This window comes from Zootoca vivipara, chromosome 11, assembly GCF_965207765.1.
Source record: "Zootoca vivipara chromosome 11, rZooViv2.hap1.1, whole genome shotgun sequence".
NCBI lineage: Eukaryota > Metazoa > Chordata > Lepidosauria > Squamata > Lacertidae > Zootoca > Zootoca vivipara.
The window spans coordinates 51,040,117-51,061,875 of NC_142594.1; the positions used below are offsets into that span (position 1 = coordinate 51,040,117).

Sequence of the window (21,759 nt, forward strand, 5' to 3'; positions counted from 1 at the left end):
GATTTTTATTGATTTTTTATTGCCCCTCCCTGCCCCCCTGCCTACGCCCATGAAACTGTCCCAACACCAGGCTAGCTAGGCCAAAGAGCATAGAATCATAGAATTGTAGGGCTGGAAGGGAACCCGAGGATCATCTAGTCCAACCCTCTGCAATGCAGGAATAATAATAATAATAATAATAATAATAATAATAATAATAATAATAATAATAATTTATTTATACCCCGCCCATCTGGATGGGTTTCCCCAGCCACTCTGGGCGGCTTCCAACAGAAAAATAAAACACAATAATCTATTAAACATTAAAAGCCTCCCTTAACAGGGCTGCCTTCAGATGTCTTCTAAAAGTCTGGTAGTTGTTTTCCTCTTTGACATCTGTTGGGAGGGCGTTCCACAGGGCAGGCGCCACCACCGAGAAGGCCCTCTGCCTAGTTCCCTGCAACTTGGCTTCTCGCAACGAGGGAACCGCCAGAAGGCCCTCGGTCCTGGACCTCAGTGTCAGGGCAAAATGATGGAGGTGGAGACGCTACTTCAGGTATACTCAGGTATACGCTTCAGGTATACGCTCCTTCAGGAATATGCAGCTGTCCCATATGGGGATCGAACCTGCAACCTTGGCATTATCAACACCACGCTCCAACCAACTGAGCTATCAGGGATCCTGCCTCCCTTCTTTTTCTTAGTGATAGGACTCCTGTGTGCTTAACAGCCACACAGCAGGCAGAAATTCACCGGGCCAATCTTTCTCCAGCCTTCTGCTGTGGAGAGCTTCTCCTGCTTGATTTCCACCTGTCCAGGGCCCGATTTAGGTTTGATGAGGCCCTAAGCTCCTGAAGGTAATGGGGCCCTTTATATGTCCAGCTGTGCTTTGTCCACAACAAATTGTCGTTTTTGTGTGTTGAATTATGTGGCAATTTATGGACCCAATAGGTATCTAAAGCCATTTGCACATAACAAAATATGTATTTAATGAACGTAATTGTTGAACTGAAATACAATTAAGAAGAAGTATATTAATAGTGATTTTTTTGGGGGGGGCAAGAGAGTGGGGCCCTAATATAGCTTGTTTAGCTTATACGTAAATCCGGCACTGTGCCTGTCGCACGAACACATAAACTCTGCAAGGCGGTTACTTTGAGCATAAAGAAGATCGGCTACCTGCTTGTGGTCAGGATTCCTGCATTGTAGGGGGTTGGACTAGATGACCCTCGGGGTCCCTTGCAACTCTACAGTTCTGTGATTGTGTGATTCATTCCCACCCTAGGGCACCATTAGCAGAGCTACTTACGTTTAAGATGATGTAACAGTCCCCTTCAAAAAAACTCCCGTAGGCCTTCTCAGGAAGAGGCACCATTTTCATTTTCTAAAATAACAACAAAAAACAGAAGCATAAAAATCCAGTTAAGAAGATATGCAGAGATAGGAATAACAAGCTTCGCTGTAGGAGATTCAGTTCTATGGTCAAAAGTTTCGCCATGGTGGACAGATTGCTAAGAAAATGTTAATAAATCCACACAGAATTTATATTAAAAAATGTGAACACATGGAAGCCAACACGTTTAAATAATAGCTGTTGTTGTTGTTAATTCATTGTGTTTAAGAATACATCAAACTCAAGATTATGTGCAAGGACAGTTCTTTAAACCATGTTAGTATTTTAACTTTTGAATGCTTTAAAGCAGGGGTCAGCAAACTTTTTCAGCAGGGGGCCGGTCCACTGTCCTTCAGACCTTGTGGGGGGCCAGACTATTTTTTTTGGGGGGGGGGGAATGAACAAATTCCTATGCCCCACAAATAACCCAGAGATGCATTTTAAATAAAAGGACACATTCTACTCATGTAAAAACACCAGGCAGGCCCCACAAATAACCCAGAGATGCATTTTAAATAAAAGGACACATTATACTCATGTAAAAACACCAGGCAGGCCCCACAAATAACCCAGAGATGCACTTTAAATAAAAGGACACATTATACTCAGGTAAAAACATGCTGATTCCCAGACCGTCCGCGGGCCGGATTTAGAAGGTGATTGGGCCGCATCTGGCCCGCGGGCCTTAGTTTGGGGACCTTGCTTTAAAGTACGACTGTAAAATTTTATGGATTTTATTGTTCTATCTTTTTGTAACCTGCTTCGAGGTCCCCCACCTACAATCAAGGGGTGTATAATTTTTGTGAAATAGATAAGCAAACCTTGCTGCAACTCCCCCCCCCCTTGCCAAAGTTTCTGCACCTGGAGGCTCAACATACACATTTGGAAGATCTCACACATCCTTCTCGGCTTAATTAATTGTGAAAAGTTTTCCGCTTCACCTCTAGCACGAATTGCAAAACTGGACAAACTTGTTCGGCAGAGAAGCAGGAACTAAAGTTGCGCTGACTTCTTCGACTTCAGCCCTGGGTCACAAAAGGGTGGAAGCAAGCGGCCCTGTGTGCTTGTACATTTGGGGCTGTAAAATGGCAAGCCCAGATTCTTCACTTTTTAAGCATTCTGGATTGATCTGGCAAGACTTTAGTATAGTGGGCCAAAGTTAACCAAAGAAAACTTAAAGTCAACTACAGAAGAAATATCACAGCCTTTTAAACACAGGGAGTATTGTCTTTCTTTTTCTTTAAAAATTCTTTTTATTGCTTTTTTTCATAACTATGAAGTATATGTAACATACAAGACATACCAAAATGTATGTATACTGTACAGTACATTATACAAAGTAAACATCATTGTTTTATCTTTTTCTTTTTCCTGCAATTGCCTCCCTTAAGTAAATTAAAGTACCAGAAAAAAATAAAATAAAAATAAGGATAAAGAATAAAATAAAAAATATGTTTATATGATAAAGATAAAAATAAAAGCTTTGGACTTCCTGTTAATTCCCTGTGTATATACTTATTCTTTATACTTGAATGTAAATACCTTAGTACAGACTTCTAAAGCCATTATTCTAGTACATTCTTAGTTCCTTTTACATCCTAACAATTATGATTCAACCCCATTTCCTTTTAATATCATTCAAACGCTATCATGGATATTACATTTTTACTATATTTTTGAACATATTTCTTGTACCTATCCCATTTTTAAAGAAATTTATTTTTTTGAATTGCCTCTAAGACTACATTTGTTAATTGTGCCATTTCAGCAAAATCCTGTATTTTACTCTGCCAGTCGGTGATTTTCGGCACATCCTTTTCTTTCCACCCTTTAGCTACAAGTATTCGGGCCGCCGCTGTTTCGTACAGGAAGATTTCTCTTTGTTGCATTCAGATATTTCTACCCGTGATACTTAACAAAAATGCCTCAGGTCTTTTAAAAAAAGTAATTCCCAGCATTTTTTTTTTATCTCGTCATATATCCTATCCCAGAACCTTTTTATCTTTCCACATGACCACCACATGTGGAACATTTCCCCGTTGTTTCCTCCACATCTCCAACACACGTTCGCTATATTCTTGTACATTTTGGACAACCTTGAAGGTGTGAGACACCATCTATGGTTCATTGTTAACATAATTTCTCTAATATTATAGTTCGCTGTGCACTTCATATTTATTTTCCAAAGGTTCTCCCAATCTACCATCATAATGGGATGTCCAATGTCCTGAGCCCATTTTGTCAAAGAGACTGTTACTTTCTCCTCCATTACCTTGTAATCCAATAGGAGTCGATACATTCTTGGAATAATCTTGTTGTTGTTGTTTAGTTGTTTAGTCGTGTCTGACTCTTCGTGACCCCATGGACCAGAGCACGCCAGTTGTCTTTGTCCAGGCATCCCCAAACTGCGGCCCTCCAGATGTTTTGGCCTACAACTCCCATGATCCCTAGCTAACAGGACCAGTGGTCAGGGATGATGGGAATTGTAGTCCAAAACATCTGGAGGGCCAAAGTTTGGGGATGCCTGTCTTTGTCCATGGAGTTTTCTTGGCAGGGATACTGGAGTGGCTTGCGAGTTCCTTCTCGAGGTGGATCACGTTTAGTCAAAACTCTCCACTATGACCTGTCCATCTTGGGTGGCCCTGCACGGCATAGCTCATAGCTTCTCTGAGTTATTCAAGCCCCTTCGCCACGACAAGGCATTTATCCATGAAGGGGATCTTAGTTTTACTATTTAACAATTCATTTTAAAATTTAGAGGGCTCCCTTTCAAATTGTTTTTCGTTTGTTACTATGTTCTGCGTTATTGCCGTTTTATGTTGTAAACCGCCCCGTGATTCTCAGATGAAGGGCAGTATAGAAATGTAATGAAACAAAGAACAAACAAAAACCCCATAGCAAATGATTCCAGAATCAGAACAATGAGCCCTATCTTTATTTCTGGCAGAGTTCAACTGCTTTCGACTGCTGGGTGACAGGCAGAAATCGAAAGGGTGAACCTTCGCCCAAAACCTTTCCATCCCAAAGGGTGGGTGGCTATTGCACCATCATGAAAGCTAACTTGTAAGGCTGCTGCAGGGGAGTTTTTATAGGTGAGAGTTAATTTCAGCGCAATAATGTAATAAATCAGACCAACCTAGGTCAATGATTGAGGACTAGTAACTTTTGAGGACTCACTTGTGAGCAGAGTTGTTGGGCAGAGTTTCTTTGAAGCTTGTGCAGAGACTGATCAGCCGCAAGGCTGTGCAAACTGAGGCTGCCTGGGGGAGCTGCTTCTCTGCTTCTTGAGGGCTTCCAAGTGGCAGAGGTGCTTGCTTGGTATGTATACATTGCTCGCTGTTTTAGAACAAAGCCTTTAATCTTCTCACTCACTCGTGTAGTTGGTATTGCTTCTGAATCTCATTTTAAAAGAACCACCTTGCCTTTGGCAAGGCAATATGTTCAGCTAATTAATGTATAATTTAACAACCCAATTGAAAATGAAAAGGTGAGCTCTCCCACACGACCTTTTTATCAGGCATTTATCCTGATTTGCTTGCCCAAATCTTACGCGGCAGTTAGACTTTACTTGGCCTTTGTTCTGATTTGTCTGTGGGGAGTATATATGACAATGAGCATTCATCTTTAATAATAATAATAATAATAATAATAATAATATATTATTATTATTATTATTATTATTATTATTATTATTATTTATACCCCGCCCATCTGGCTGGGTTTCCCCAGCCACTCTGGGCGGCTTCCAACAAAGTATGAAAATACAATAGTCCGTCAAACATTAAAAGCTTCCCTAAACAGGGCTGCCTTCAGATGTCTTCAGATTCGTCTGTGAGGTGTTTCTACATCTTCCCATAAATCATTTGTTTATTCCACACTTCTCAGGGCATTCTCCCGTCGCTTTCCTAACCGCAAAAAGCCCACACTTGGATCCACTTCAGTTGCACAAACTGAAATTTCTGCTATGTACCTGAGTCTCTCCTGCAAAATACTAACAGCCTGAGGAGTGAACACCGTGTTATGTCACCCTGCGAAAAATACAGGCGGTGTACGGAGGATGCCAGCTGTACTGTACCTCTATGGTCCATATCTGGAGGCCTGGCTTCCTCTCAATATTGGGGAGTCCCACGTCTGCTTCAGCGTCAGCCATCATTACTGGAAAAAAGGAAAAAGAGGAGGTGAAGGTTCTCTTTTAAAAAGTACATACCATATTTTGATGAAATGAGAGCTAGCAAGGTGTCGTGGTTGAAGTGTTGGGCTAGGATCTGGGAGACCAGGGTTCAAAGCCCCACTTGGCCATGACACTCACTGGGTGACCTTGGGCCACGCACTACCTCTCAGCCTAGCCTACCTCACAGGGTTGTTGTGGGGAGTAAATGAGGAGGGGGAGAACTGTGTATGCCAGCTTGAGCAACTTGGAGGACAGAAAAGGTGAGATATAAACACAATAAAATAATTGCATAAATGCATAAATGATGAGGGGGAGATCCAGTTCAATTTATTCCATTAGTGGGGGACCTGGTGTAATTTTTAGCATCCTTTATGCAGGAATGGCAAACAGTATCATTAGTTCTGCTGCCAACATTTTGAGCAGGCGGCAGGGGGAATGATCAGATGCCAATTGCTGCAGATCAAACTACAGTGGTACCTTGGTTCCCAAACTTCATCCGTTCCGGAAGTCTGTTCCAAAACCAAAGCGTTCCAAAACCAAGGCGTACTTTCCCATAGAAAGTAATGCAAAATGGATTAATCCGTTCCAGACTTTTAAAAACAACCCCTAAAGCAGCAATTTAACATGAATTTCACTATCTAACGAGACCACTGATCCATAAAAAGAAAGCAATAATCAATGTATTGTACTATAAAATAAATAAGACAGTATTGTAGATGATAAAAAATAATATTATTATTCTTTCTTACATGCACTGATAGTCATTGTTTGGATGGGGGGCTTTTATCCATTTCTGCAGTCACACAATCAATCAATCAATCAGTAGCTGAACTGGATTGCACACAGTCACAAAAACAAGTCACAGTCAAATAAATGAAAAAGCCACACAAACAAAAATGCATATATTTTTTTAGCAAAAACAAAAGCTCCAAATATCACTTCTGTGTTGTGTGGGTACTCGGGACTCAACAGCCGACAGACTCAACAGGAAGCTTCTGATAAGCAGCGGGAGACTCAATTTACAAACCAAACACACTCAACAGCATAGCTGCCAAGTTTTCCCTTTTCTCGCGAGGAAGCCTATTCAGCATAAGGGAAAATCCCTTAAAAAAAGGGATAACTTGGCAGCTATGCTCAACAGGAAGCGGAACGTGTTCTGCTTCCAAGGCAGTTCACAAACCGGAACACTTACTTCTGGGTTTGCAGCGTTCTTATCCAAGTTGTTCATAAACTAAGCAGTTTTAAAAGCAAGGTACCACTGTGCCGTTAAACACACAGGAACAAGGGCCAGTTGAACACCTGACCTCCCTGATCATTATATCAAGAATGGCTTCCCAGAAGGTCATTTTCCCAGCCTTCACTTCTCCAAACTTTTGCATCAGTTTCTGATTTATTTATTTATTAGTCCTCTTGAAAATTCGTCAGCATTTTAATGCAAATTTCTCCTAACACACACACACACACTTCACATGCAATTTTCCCGATACACACATTTTTTTACAGTAAACTGAAGCAAATTTCTCCCCATCCCCAGGTATACTGCAATTGCATATACATAGAAGCTTCAAACCTAGATAGAATAGCCAATAGCCACCAGTGCACTGATTCTCCAAGGTTTTTGGACGCAGAACAACATCCTGGAGCAAAAGGATCCACAGCTAAGTACGAGTAGCCATGCAAATCATTTATCCTGAACTTTTGTAGTTCCAGAAGTTAAATAAACAGAAAGGTCTCCAAGCTGAAATTCCTCACGGCAGACCGGAAGCATTTCATATTAAAAAAGTTCTACTCCCTAATAGTCCTCCTCTTGAAAGCTTCTATTTTAATGCCACTCCCTTGATCCTGTCACCTGTTTCAGATTTGCTTGTCGTCAAGCAAACAAACATATAGACACACCAAACTCGACTGCATTTCATTCTCCATCAGCATTCTTTGTACATTTAAATTCCGCATTGATCTGAGCCTATCCTTCTGCTTGCACTGTTTCCTGGTTTTTTGTTAAGGTGTTTGAAATGACAGTCAGTAATGCTCCCATGTTCCAAACAGCGCAGGCAGAAGGTCAAGCCATTTTTCTGGCATGAGCTGCAACAGGAAATATCTGAATCATTGCAAACAATTTATTTGCTTGTCTTTCTTCTATGGAATTGACATTTCAGAGGAACTAATTAACCAATCAGTGACAAGCTGTTGTGGTTTGAGGTTTCATCCACCCAGTGCTTTATTCCCCCCCATAAAAAATATTTAAGGGTACTCTCATTTTCCTACTCGTATTGAAATACTGCCCCTCAATGAGGCCAAACTTAGATTCACAAAATGTTTAGGGGTCTTCTTCTTCTTCTTCTTCTTCTTCTTCTTCTTCTTCTTCTTCTTCTTCTTCTTCTTCTTCTTCTTCTTCTATCACTCGTAGCCGAGTCAGATTGTCTTCCATAAACATGGTTTTAACAATGAGTCCGCAAGTGACTGCGGAGGCTGATTGTGGATCCACATGTCCTTCCACAGCGGGGACATAGGTTTCCGGGTGGGAGTTGATCACAGTGTGGATTTGCCAAGCGTGCCTTCCTCTTAGCACGTATCTCCCTTGCGTCCTGAGATCGAGTGTCTTCAAAGCCCATGACACCTTTGGTAAAGGCTGTTCTCCAATTGGAGCGCTTGCAGGCCAGTGTTTCCCAGTTGTCAAAGTGCTGCACCAACAAGTATAAAATAACCCCTCTGCAGCACCACAAATCCAACTCAATGTTTAGGGGTATGTGCACCCCTGCGTACCCCCCAGGAAAAAAGCACTGCATCCACCCACAGGAACCTGCCTTGCACCGAGTTCAAATCTGTGGACCATCCACCTTTGTATTGACTGCACCAAGGGGGCAGCAAACACAGTTCCTTCCAAATGCCTCCAGCTTCCACCAGCCCCAGCCAGGCATGCCGGGTTCCGCCCCACGTTTGGGGTTCCTGGAGTGTGTGTGTGTGACATCATGCACATTGCACCTGTGATGTCACATAGTGTGACGTGGCCCAATGTGGCACATGCATGATGTCACACGGTGCGACAAGCCCAATTGGGTCCTCCCGCGGCTGTGACGGGCCCCATCAGGCCTTGACATCTGACATCACATGCAAGACGCATTGGGTCGCCCAGCCAGAGTCCCCCCAGAGATGGCGCCAATGGCCCCAGCCAACATGGCCAATGGTCAGGGATGATGGGAGTTGTAGTCTGACCACATCCAGAGAGCACCACATTGGCTTCACTTGGTCTATGCCAGGCTTCCTCAACCTCGGCCCTCGAGATCTTTTTGGCCTACAACTCCCATGTTCCCTAGCTAGCAGGACCAGTGGTCAGGGATGATGGGAATTGTAGTCTCAAAACAACTGGAGGGCTGAGGTTGAGTAAGCCTGGTCTGTGCTGACTGGGAGGGGTTCTGCAGGGCTTCCTATCTCCTGCGATCTGGCCCTTGTAGCTGCAAGGGACTGAAGTCAGGCTCTTCTGCATTCAAATAATACCCTCCATACCCTCCAACATTCCTCAGATGAAAACAGTGACACTTATCATGCCTCCCCTCAACCGACCCCCCTTGATCCCCTCCATTTTTGAGCAGAAGAAGAGGGGGGCGGGAATGCCACCATCGCTTCACCGGTGAGACACAGCACACCCGCTCTCCACCATCCTGAGAAACCCCCTTAATCCTGATTTTCTTTTTACTTTGTTCTTTGGTAGATTTGCAGAAGAGACATGGGCGTAGGCAGGGGGGCAGGAGGGGGCAGCTGCCCCCCCTAGAAGCAAAAATAATAATAATGTATTTTACAGACCATAACCAGCACTTCCCCCCTCCAAAAACTGAAGTGGAAAGGGCTTTGCTTTAGCAAGAGCAGCTAAGTCTCCGCTTGCTTGGGGGGGGGGGGAACACAGCAGTAACAAAAACACATCAAATAAATAAAGCAAAGTGGCTACCAGTAGTTAAGCAGTTAAGACAATGGAGCATATATCCCCAGGCAAGATTCGATAGCTGACCATTTCACCCTATTGTTCTTAAGTGGGAGTTGTTAATGAGCATTCAGGAGCATTAAGAGTTCTATTGGCGATTTAATGAGGGTGCAGACTCAGAGGATTCAATTTGACTAAGGTGGCTCTGCAAGGCTAAAAAGAAGTGAATAAGAAAGGGGGGAGGCTGTAGCTCTGACGGACACAGTGATGTTTATAAAAAGCATTGGTGTTCCAGTCTGCCCCTCCTCCTGCATCTGTATACTGTAAATCAGGGGTGGCCACCTCCCAAGAGACTCTGATCTACTCAGAGTTTAAAACTGGGGGTGATCTACCCCCTTTTGGGGGGTTCAGGTCAAAGCTGTTGAGTTTTTTTTAAAGGAAGGGAAGCTTCTTTTAGGAGGGAGGGAGGCCCATTTTTGTTTAGGGCTTCAGGTCATAGTTCAACTTTTTTGAGTGAGGAGGAAAATTTTGGGTGAGCTTTTTTTAGGGGTGCCAGTGACCTACCAGTGATCTACCACAGACATCCAGTGATCTACTGGTAGATCACAATCTACCTGTTGGACGTGCCTGCTGTAAATCAAGCAGAGAGAAAGCTGCTTACAAGGCTCCTGTACATGCAGAGTTCCAGCATCACAGCGTCACCCAGAGGCACCCACAAATATGAGTTATCCCTCTCTCTATTTCTTCCTTCCTTCCCTCCCTCTTCCATCCTTAATAAAATACGGGGGGGCAGATAAGCCCCACATAGAAAGCCCATCAACATGGGGGGGATGACTCTTTCAAATACGGTATTTACCAGTAATTGGGGGGGGGAGGCACCTAGGCCTCTAGGAGTTGGCTGCTATGCCTAGGAGTAGGACAATTCAAGAAAGCAGAACGATGCATATGCTATGGTAATATATCAATAGAATCGTAGAATTGTAGTCGGAAGGGACCACAAGGGTCATCTAGTCCAACCCACTGCAATGCAGGATTTTTTTCCTAAGGTGGGGCTTGAACCATGGTTGAAATATTATGCTGATATGCAGCAACGCCTCGGAGCCGTCGTGGCTGCGGCCGTGTCTTGCCTCGCCCTCGCCCGCCCTGCCACCCCCTCTCGCCTGCCCGACCCTCCTGTCCTCTCCAGCCAAGCAGGGTAGCCGCCAACGCTACCAGCCCCAGAAGCACAAGGTGGCCGCTGCTGCCGCCGCCACGATATCATCAGGCCCGCTGGCCCTTTAGCCCCGCCCACTTCGTGGCCCCTCCCCTTCCGTGCCTTGGCCCCGCCCCTGAACGACCATGGCTTGCCCCCCCCCTAGTTTTGATCCTGGCTACGCCCCTGAGAAGAGAAGGACACACACTAAGAAATAAATTTTAGAAAGGGGCAAAATTAGACACGGTCACACAAACAGACATAGGGCAAATGTCGGCTTAAATGCCTGTGCGATTCTGATTCCCAGGAGAAGAGAGTGGTCAAACTGTTTCCCCTTCTTTGTACAACCAAGCTCTATCCCTCAACTTCTTGCGCTGCTTCTCAGAGACTTAGGCCCCATCTAAGCAGAGCATTTCAAGCAGTATCACACCACTACGATGCTGCTTTAAACCATCATGGGTTTAATTCTGGGAGTTGTAGATAGTTACGAGCTCTGGGAATTGTCAGGACACCCCTATTGCCCTCACAGAATGACAATTTCCTGAGTTCCCTGGGAAAGTGTTAAAACTGGTGGTTTTAACTGTTAAGTGTTAAGTGTTAAAACTGGTGGTTCTGTGAGGGGATTAGGCGGTCTCCTGGCAACTCTGAACCAACCACAACTCCCATAATTCTTTGGGGGGAAGCCATGCTTGTTTAAAGTGGCATCACAGAGCCGGTTTCCCCCAACTTGAGAATTCTACTGTTGTTTGACTACAATTGCCATCACCCCTGACCACTGGTCCTGCACTCTTTGGATGATGGGAGCTGTAGTCCAACAACAGCTGAAGACCCAAGCTTGGGAAGCCCTGTCGCAGAACATTCAATGTATGCTGTGAATGTGGCCTTAGACAACATGAAGACACAGCCTGTCTGCAGTACTCCACAGGGAATACCTCTTTTAATTATTTCCCCCTCTCCTCCCTATTCCAGTAAAACAGCCTCATGCACGCTCATCGTTTTCAGTCTGCCCTATTAAAACTTGCCCTTGAGGATTAAAATTGGCCCCCAGTGATACTGCTAGAAGTGTGCAGAAGGGGCCGTAGAACATTTTTGAATCTCACATCTAGTTTGACCTTGAGGTGTGGCTGGCTCTGCTTGGCTTGCGGGACTCAAGGTGCCAACGCACCTTGCTGTCTTTCTTCCCGGCTGCCCAGCCATTCAGGGGACGTTAACTGTGCTGTGAGGTGCAGCCGACTTCACAGTTTTATTGTCAGGTTTCTGTCAACTAAAATCCCTGAGAATTTCCTCGGCTTAAGGCCCGCCCTTCCCCACCCTCCTCTCCTAAGCTGGCTCTTTGTGCCCAGGGATACGGAGAAGAGAGTTGCCTCACATGAAAGTCACGCCTGCAATTTCAAGATGCAAGTAAATAGAGGCGAGAGGAAACTGGTCTGAGTCCGTAACCCCACACGAAACCCAGAGCTGAGAGATTTGTTTGCTTAAGGACTGCCTTTCCATCGAGGAGAAAGGCATTCAGAGCTATTGTGTGGTACAGTCCTCCCTGGAGGCCATACCACTTCAGAACCCGAGAAGGGGAAGCCTTTTCTGAACAGTCTCCAATATAATAAAGCTCACATGTTAGGTTGTGGCCTAGTCTTCCCCTCTTGATCTCTGAAGGGCCATAGCTCAGTGGAAGAGCATTTGCCTTGAATGTAGGCTCAATTCCCAGCATCTCCAGGTAGGGCAAGGAATGTCCCCTGCCTGAGACCATGGACAGTCACTGCTTGTCAAGGTAGACGACACTGCACTGGATGGTATGACTCAGTATGAGGTAGCTTCCTATGTTCCAATGGTTTACGGCAGGCACCCCCAAACTTCGGCCCTCCAGATGTTTTGGACTACAATTCCCATCATCCCTGACCACTGGTCCTGTTAGCTAGGGATCATGGGAGTTGTAGGCCAAAACACCTGGAGGGCCGCAGTTTGGGGATGCCTGGTTTACGGTAGGATGAAGGAACCTGTGGTCCTTCAGATGTTGTTGGACTACAACTCCCACCATCCCTAGCCACTGACCATGCTGACTGGGGCTGATGGGAAGTAGAGTCCAGCAACATCTAGAGGGCCACAGGTTCCTCATCCCTGGTTTATGATATTGGTTTCAAGCATCCAGCTATTGCCTCTACATTAATAAAGTAAATTATACAGCTCCAATATTGATGGTGGTGTGGTAAAACTCTGAGCCAGTTCAGATGATCGTATTTAAGCTTTATAAGCCAGTATATGAACGAGTCCTTTGCCCACAGCCCCTTTGTTCCCTCCTAAGTGGAATACCTGAATGCAACGATGAAGTCTCTAACCAACCACAGTTTCCTGTTTCATCTCAACTGAGAAACCATGGTCACCAACTTCACAACAAGCCCATATCCTTAACCAGGGTTTGAAGTTGGTTTAGGATCCTGGTTTGTTTCCCAGTTCAGATAAAACGGATAACTTTGCTGAATTGTGGCTTGCAAGAAAGGAAGAGGGAAGGGCCTTGCCTCACACACAACCTAAAGGCTTGCTCATATTTCGGGTCATTAAGCCAAGATATGGTGAACTAATTACTTCTGTCTACAAAATACTTCAAGACTCTCTGCTTGTTACCTAGATTATTCCGCAGATTCTGAGCATGTGATAGTCCACACTGACTGAAACCTGTCACCCTTAACTATGCTTTTTTAAAGTTAGTTTTTTCTGTGTGCAAAATCTGGTGCCAATATTTTAATTGAGGTCAATAATGTCATACCCAGCACCCAGATGAGTGGAGGTCCTGGAAATACAATTCTTGTCATTTCATACAAAGTAGGCTTTCCAGCTACTATTTAACCTTCCTCTGCTATGTATCAGGAATTGTGCATTTCTAAGCAGCTAGAATACTTTGTTGCTTGGGGCAAGAGAGTTTCTAAATGCCCGAGTCAAAACAAACGTAAGGATTATTTTGAAAATGGGACAAGAAAGTGGGCATATAGAGAAGTCACAAAGCAACAAGAATTTGCATGCCATCCTACCCAGACTAGGACATGGTCTAAGTCAAAATATATTTTGGGTGGTGGGGAAGGAATTCTTCTGAATGTTCCTGAAACTGAAGAGAGAGAGAGAGAGAGAGAGAGAGAGAGAGAGAGAGAGAGAGAGAGAGAGAGAGAGAGAATGAAAGTCTTCCCTTCTCAACTCTCTTTTCAAGTCTCTGTAACACTAGGGAGTTGTGGTCTATGATGGCTTGGTTTGGAACAGGCACGTTAAGAAATGGACAATTGCTACACAACGACCAAAATAGGCATGTTTTTTTGAACTCCCACTTCCTGGTTTCGTGGGCAGTCATTTGGGTTAAAATGACACCAGCCGGCTTCTAATTAGACTCCCCACTCACAGACAGAGAGAACCATATTTCATACAACATCAAAGAGACTACAGGCACATATATAATCATCAGTATTGGTTTGAGCAGTCAAAGGAAATAATCACTACAGGCTGAGCTCCTTTTCGGACATGTGCTTATCCATGTCTGTATTTATCTGTTGCTCACTTGTTACAAATTTACGACAGGCCATTTTGTTTTTGACCAACCTGGGATTTTTAAAGCCGGGATTGGAAAACTCGGTTCCCCATCAGATGTAACATCCGCGGTCCTGGTCATTTGCCAGGCTCCTGGAGTTGATGTGAGAGTTGTAGTCCAACAACATCTTGAGAGTACCAAGTTGCCCACCCTTGGATTAGCCAGATATGTTGGTGATTGAAAATGGGCATTGCATAAACCACATGCTCATCCATTGAACTTCGGACCTTTCCCTGAAGGTGTCCATCATTCTTTAACCAGCCAGACTACCAGCAGATCCCACTACAAAAACCAGCCTTTGACCCCATGACCTTACGCTGCTCCCTCAGTTAACCTTAAATGCACGTTCTGGGTTTTTTCAGAACCGGATCCTCAACACGGGACTCCTGCAGGCAACCTGTTTATCGAGAATTCTTCCTGATTTGCTTGCACAAAGCTTATGAGGAGGTTAGATTGTATTTGGCCATTATTTGTTCTCATTTGTTTATGGGGCGAGTTATATATGACAATGAGCATTTGTCCTGATTTTGCTTGCGGGGTGTGTGTGTGCATTGTCCCTTTAATAATTTGTTCTTCCTACACTTATTCATTTCAGTTCCCCCACCGCTCGCACCACAAAAGCCAATTCCCCCCTCCCCATGTAGATTTGTTGCAGCAGGACAACAGAGCAATTTATTAGTGTGCAAAGCCGCATTTGGGGTATGCAGATGAATCCCTCCTGCAAAAATGCTCTGGAGCCAAGTCCTGCTCAATTCAACAACACTTGCTTCAGGAGTCACCAACCCAGTGCCCGTGGGCACGTGGCACCCACAAAAGGTCTCCACTGGCAACCTCGGGCTGGGCCCCCAGACATGAGGTTGTCCTGGGAGAGGTGGGGTGAGGAGAAGCAGCAATCTTGTGTTACCACACACCCTCATGGCAGCCATTTTGTGTTATGTCATGCCCCAATGGCAGCCATTTTGTGACTGGAGCCCACAGCACCCTCTCAAAATTCATAATGTGTCCTTTGGTCCCCAAAGGTTGACGCCCGATGCCCTGGTACGTAGAAAGCAAGTAGAAAGAACTATTGAATCAGCCCCAAAAGACTAGCACAGTGTTTTTAGAAGGTCACTTGCTTGTCCTTGGTTCGGCTGCGCCTGTGGGCGGTGAATTTAGACATAAACAAAGGGAAGCCCAAAACACCAAGAAACAACCCCTGGCCAGCCCTCCCTGGCTGCTGCCTATGCATCAATGAAAGTGAGAATGTCGCAAATTTCAACTGCCTCCAGACCTGGTTCACTAACTGGGGCTTTTAACAGCTGAGTTTCCAAGCAGAAATCCTCAGTTGCTGGCACCTGTCTGTCTCAAGAGACAATGGAGTGCACCTCCGGGGGCGAAGTCAAACTGCTATGTTAGTAGCACCAAAGTTACCACCTCCCTTGGGGTGCAAGCCTGGGCAGTGTGTGTGGACGTCCTGGGCTGCCCAGACAACAAGACCCCCCCTCTCAGATTTGCATATGTGGCCTAAAAGGAAAGCAGAGCAAGACATTTGGCACCAGCTTGGCTGCAGGAGTTGCCAGGAGGAGGCATGCAAGGCACCATCCAACTGCCTTAGGGACTCCACTCCGGATTTGACAAAGTTTTTTTTAATACTCCTGAGCCTTTTCTTCTCCAGAAGGTATCCTGAAAGGTTTAGGACCAGAGTTTAACTTCTTCTAGATGGACTGCCTCCCCAGGTGAATGAGCCCCACCTGCCCCTCACCTCCCTCTACAGCATGTGCAGAAACTGCCCTCTTGACCGATGGACCCACTGCTGGTCTTGTCTGCTGAGTCTGCTGGAGCCTGTCTTCACATGCTTATTTCTCAAACTTTTGTGGGAGTGGGGGACAAGCCCCCATCCCCATTCATTCTTCTACACCTTTACGGCCCCAGCCTCCTGTTCCACAGCAGAGCAGGCGTTTGGATGAATTGCACATGGCCTTGCCAACTGAGGAGCGCAACGATCTGTGGGGACGAGCACTCATTCTCTGGCGTCGAAAGAGGAAACAGAGCAGGACAGCAGAGCCCTCCAGAAAACACGCAACAGGGAAACGCCATGTAAACAAAGCAGCACCTCCTGCCCCTATCCTGCTTAGGAAAGTGGAGAAGCAAGAGCTTGGAAGCTGGATGAGGCCGAAGGGGCCCCCGTATTGCTCAGAACAGTGGCCAAAGCGAAGCCCACATGTAGGACATGAAGGCAACTGCCCTCCGCCCTCCTGTGATTCCCATCAAGGGACATTCAGAGCCGGCAAATCATTCAACCGCCTTCCCAGCAACTTGCATTCCCAAAGAAAACCATGATGCCACCTCAGGAATCCAGGGAGGCTTGCGCTCCTGGAAGCTGTTCATTTTCAGATTTTTTTTTTCGTAAACAGGAGTGGGGAACCTTTCTCAGCCCAGGGGTCTGCATTCACTACTGGGTAACTTACCACAGGCCAAACGCCAGTGGAAGGCAGGCCAAGGGCAAAAATGGCCGTCTATTTCCCCTCAGTACAGTAGGCTAGTTTCTGCATGAACCCACACACCCGTCTCTGTCCTCCATTGAGGGAAACAAGAGGCATTATGAGTTTAAGGCAGGCATCCCCAAACTTCGGCCCTCCAGATGTTTTGGACTACAGTTCCCATCATCCCTGACCACTGGTCCTGTTAGCTAGGGATCATGGGAGTTGTAGGCCAAAACATCTGGAGGGCCGCAGTTTGGGGATGCCTGGTTTAAGGAGGCATTCAAACCAGGAAAACATACTCAAGGGAGGTGTGAAGCTGAGTTGGTGAGGGGCATTTGCCTGGGGAGAATGCTCTGAGGGCCAGATGGAAAATTCTGGAAGGCCACACTTGGCCCTGAGGTTCCCTATCCCTTTTCTCAAAAGGTAGAAAGAACTTGCCATAAAAAACCCCCAAAGGCCTCACCTGCACGATACATCTAAAATAGTATGACTCTCAGCACCCCTTAACTAACAGTTTCCGGATTGTTTGGCAGAAGCAAATGATGGTTCAAAGTGGTATAGAACTGTTTCAAGTGTACAGTACAGTGCAGATGTGGGCAAGATCAGGCTACTTAGTAGCCGGACCCTTTCCTTCCAACCCAGCTCCCAACCGTTTACTGGGCGGTTTACCAGTAAATTTACCCTGAGGTAAATTCTTCCACCATTCAGTTAAAGACACCCTGAGGTAAATTCTGCCACAAGGCTTTTTCCAGTTCAGGGATTATGAGTAGTCAGGGATTGCTGCGAAGCGCTGGAGAAATGTTCGGTGGATAGAAGGAGAAAACCACACATATCGCCCTCAGACACTTTGAAGCCATAAGGTCAGCACGACCCTACAGCCGCCAGAATGGGAAATAAATTCCAAAGTGGCTTGAGAATAAGGAAGGATAACAGAAGCCCTGTTTGCTGTGGGAGAGAACTTTCAAGAAATTGGGAGGCAGGTTTTGCCACAGCTATTGGGCAAAATAGCTGTTTCTTAAGAAAATCAGCCCAGAGTGCTCACTGGAAGGACAGATCGTGAAGCTGAGGCTCCAATACTTTGGCCACCTCATGAGAAGAGAAGACTCCCTGGAAAAGACCCTGATGTTGGGAAAGATGGAGGGCATTAGGAGAAGGGGAAGACAGAGGATGAGATGGGTGGACAGTGTTCTCGAAGCCACCAACATGAGTTTGACCAAACTGTGGGAGGCAGTGGAAGACAGGAGTGCCTGGCGTGCTATGGTCCATGGGGTCACGAGGAGTTGGACACAACTAAACGACTAAACAACAACAACAACATTGGGCAAAAATTATCCATGGGCTGAACAGAGACATCCCTCGGCGCCTTTTCTTTGACGCTGCCACACCAACACATTCTATCACACACACACACCCAGGCGTAAATCGTTGACGTGCTATAGTAAGCCGCTACCTTCCTGCAGCAACTGAAAAGATCTACATTAATATGCAACCAGTTACAGGGTGGAACTCAGAATTACTTTCTCCTGTGAACATATTCCATGCTATGTGGGTGCAACTGACCTGTATATGGCTCCCTGTGTTTCCCTGGTACTTAAAATGAAAACATGCAATATCAAAGAATCGTAAAATTGGAGAGTTGGAATGCAGGAATCTCAGCTAAAGCATCCATGACAGATGGCCATCCAACCTCTGCTTTAAAACCTCCAAGGAAGGAGAGTCCACAACCTCCTAAGGGAGACGGTTCCACTATTGAACAGCTCTAACTGTCAGAAAGTTCTTCCTGATATTTAGTTGGAATCTCCGTTCTTGTAGCTTGAAACTATTGGCTTGGCTCCTACCCTCCAGAGCAGGATAAAACATGCTTCCTCCACCATCCATGTGACAACCTTTTAGATATGTGAAGATTGCTGTCCTATTTCCTCTCCCTCTTCTCTTTTCCAGGCCAATTCCCTCAACCGTTCCTCATCAGGCTTGGTTTCCAGACCCTTGATCCTCTTGGCCTCCCTCCTCTGCACACGTTCCAGTTTGTCAACATCCTTCTTAAATTTTGGTGCCTAGAATTGGTCACAGTATTCCAGGTGTGGCCTGACCAAGGTAGAATAGAGCAGTACTACGACCATCCTATATTTGTGCATCTGATTATTCCTGCCAAATTTTCAAACCTTACACTTGCCCTAACTGAAATTCATTTTACTAGTTTGAGCCCAGTTCTCCAATCAGTTAAGGACATACTGAATGCTGTCTTCTGTCTTCTGTAATATTAGTTACTTCTCCCAGTTTCGCGTCATCTGCAAATCTGATGAGCAGTTCCTCTATTCCTTCATCAAATTCATTTATGAAGATGTTGAACAACACTGGCCCCAGGACAGAAACCTTGTAGCACCCCACTTGTCACTTTTTCCAGGACAACAAGGAGCCATTAGTGAGCACTCTTTGGGTTTGGTCACTCACCAAACAGGAACATAGTCTAGCTAGCCTACATTATATCAGCTTCTCTGCATGAATATCACAGACAACTTTATCAAAAGCCTTACTGAAATCAAGACATACTACATCCACAGCATTCCTCGGATCCACCAAGCTTGTAACTCTCTCAGAATAAGAAATCAGCTTTGTCTTGCATGACTTGCTTTGGAGAAACCCTTGCTTGCTCTTAGTCATCGCAACGTTCTTTTCTATGAGTTCGCAGTTCAGTTATCTGTTCTAGGACCTTTCCTGGTATCGATGTTAAGCTGAGGCAGGTGCCTGGCTTCCTCACCCCACCCCACCTTTTGAAGATGGAAAACAACATCAGTTGTAGCACAAAAGGTACTGCAGTGGAACATCTACAATTCTATAATCCTGTGATCTGCAAAAGTGGCAGAAGTGCTAGCTTTAGCTGCTGCATCACGATATTGGACACTTCTGAAGACACCCTTGGTTATGTCCCTTCTTTTTTATTTTAAAGGTCCACAGGCTCCACACTACCTGGTTTGGGGGAGGGTGGAATTTGAACCCACAACGATGCAAGCCGGTGGGAGTTAGGGTAGCCACCCACCAGGTCTACTATGATTCTGCCTTGTCACAAATGCCGTTCCACACTCTGACTGTCACGGTCCGGTCGGCGGGCGGTTGAAGCCCTGGCTGAGGACGTCAGGACCAGAGGCAAGATGGTGGTTTAGAAGCAGGAACAGGTGCAGGGCTGAGGGTCCAGCAGCAGGCAGTTGCAGGGTCAAGGAGCAAGGCAGAGGCGAAGGTCTGGGAGTCAAGGAGCAAGGCGTCGGCAAGGCGAAGGTCCAAGGGTCGAGGATCAAGAGGCCAGATGCAACCAGGCAGGGATAGCGTTGCTGTGGCAAAGAGCTGAAGGGAAATGCTGAGCTTTTATCCCTCCCAGCTCCTGCCACCAGGTGCAGTGAGGTATCAAGTGGCCTCACCTGAGTGGCCACTCCTTGCTTCTCCAGCAGAAGCTGAGGCCTCACCTGAGTGGCCACTCCTTGCTTCTCCAGTACAAGCTGAGGCAGGCCCCAGTCCTGCAAAGCACTACAGGTCCCAGAGCCTGACTCCTGCCCATACTCCTGACACTGGCCTTTTGATTTCCAGCGCCTTCTTTTTGATTTACCGTTCTGTTCCATTTCAGCCTGTTTCACACTTTTATTCATTTTAGGGTGTATGTGTGTGTGTGTTTGATTTGCTGTCTTTCATTTTGCCTTGGGAGCGGAGAGCCGAATACCGTGGCCCACCTTCTACCTCCCAGGAAGACCAGCGTGACAAGTGGGACACCAGCGTGGCCAGAGAAGGAGCAGCTGCGGTGAGGTTGCTTCCACCACTTCATATCATAAAGAGCACTCAGCTATAATTGCTGACAGTAAGAGCTGTAAGGCAGCTGACAGTAAGAGCTGACAACTTCCTGACAGTAAGAGCTGTTCGGCAGTGGAATTTGCTACCAAGGAGTGTGGTGGAGTCTCCTTCTTTGGAGGTCTTTAAGCAGAGGCTTGACAATAATAATAATAATAATAATAATAATAATAATAATAATAATAATAATATATTATTTATACCCCGCCCATCTGGCCGGGTTCCCCCAGCCACTCTGGGCGGCTTCTAACAAAACACTAAAATATAGAAATCCATCAAACATTAAAAGCTTCCCTAAACAGGGCTGCCTTGAGATGCCTTCTAAAGGTCTGGTAATTGTTGTTCTCTTTGACCTCTAGTGGGAGGGCATTCCACAGGGTGGGTGCCACTACCGACAGGCATATGTCAAGAATGCTTTGATGGTGTTTCCTGCTTGGCAGGGGGTTGGACTGGATGGCCCTTGTGGTCTCTTCCAACTCTATGATTCTATGATTCTATGAAGCTGCAGAGAGTTTATTTGTGTTTATTATTGCTGCATATACTCCTTTTGCCACCACCAGTTGTACACAACCTTGAGAACCAATTTGACTGAAAGACACACAAAAAAATTTCTAGGCACCAAAATTTAAGAAGGATGTTGACAAACTGGAAAGTGCGCAGAGGAGGCCAACCAAGACAATCAAGGGTCTGGAAACCAAGCCTGATGAGGAACAGTCGAGGGAGTTGGATATGTTTGGCCTGGAAAAGAGGAGACTGAGAGGATATATGACAGCCATCTTCACATATCTAAAGGGCTATCACATGGACGATGGAGCAAGCATGTTTTATCCTGCTCTGGAGGGCAGGACTCAATACAATGGTTTCAAGCTACAAGAAAGGAGTTTCTGATTAAATATCAGGAGGAACTTTCTGATAGTAAGAGCTGTTCTATAGTGGAACCGTCTCCCTCAGAAGGTTGTGGACTCTCCTTCCTTGGAGGTTTTAAAGCAGAGGTTGGATGACCATCAATGCATTGCCGAGGGTTGGACTAGATGACCCTCGGAGAACCCTTGCGACAATTCTATGATTCTATAAAAATGAACTTTAAATTTTAATACTGTATTTTAATCTGTATTTTAATTAATGGTTTTTATGTTTTATTGTAATTCTGTTGGTGTCAGCCGCCCTGAGCCTGGTTTTTGACTGGGGAGGGCGGGGTATAAATAAAAATTTATTATTATTATTATTATTATTATTATTATTAT

General features: G+C 45.5%; 1 protein-coding gene across 1 annotated transcript in view; it reads right to left on the reverse strand.

Moving 5' to 3' along the window:
• The window catches only part of VILL (villin like), a 49,926-nt gene that overhangs the window by 25,192 nt on the left and 2,975 nt on the right, over window positions 1-21,759 (reverse strand). The window contains exons 2-3 of the mRNA XM_035129295.3: window positions 5,448-5,527; window positions 1,289-1,363 (exon numbers count right to left, since the gene is read on the reverse strand). Coding sequence (XP_034985186.3) covers window positions 1,289-1,363; window positions 5,448-5,525 — 153 coding nt within the window. The 5' untranslated portion in view covers window positions 5,526-5,527. The remainder of the gene's footprint in view (window positions 1-1,288; window positions 1,364-5,447; window positions 5,528-21,759) is intronic.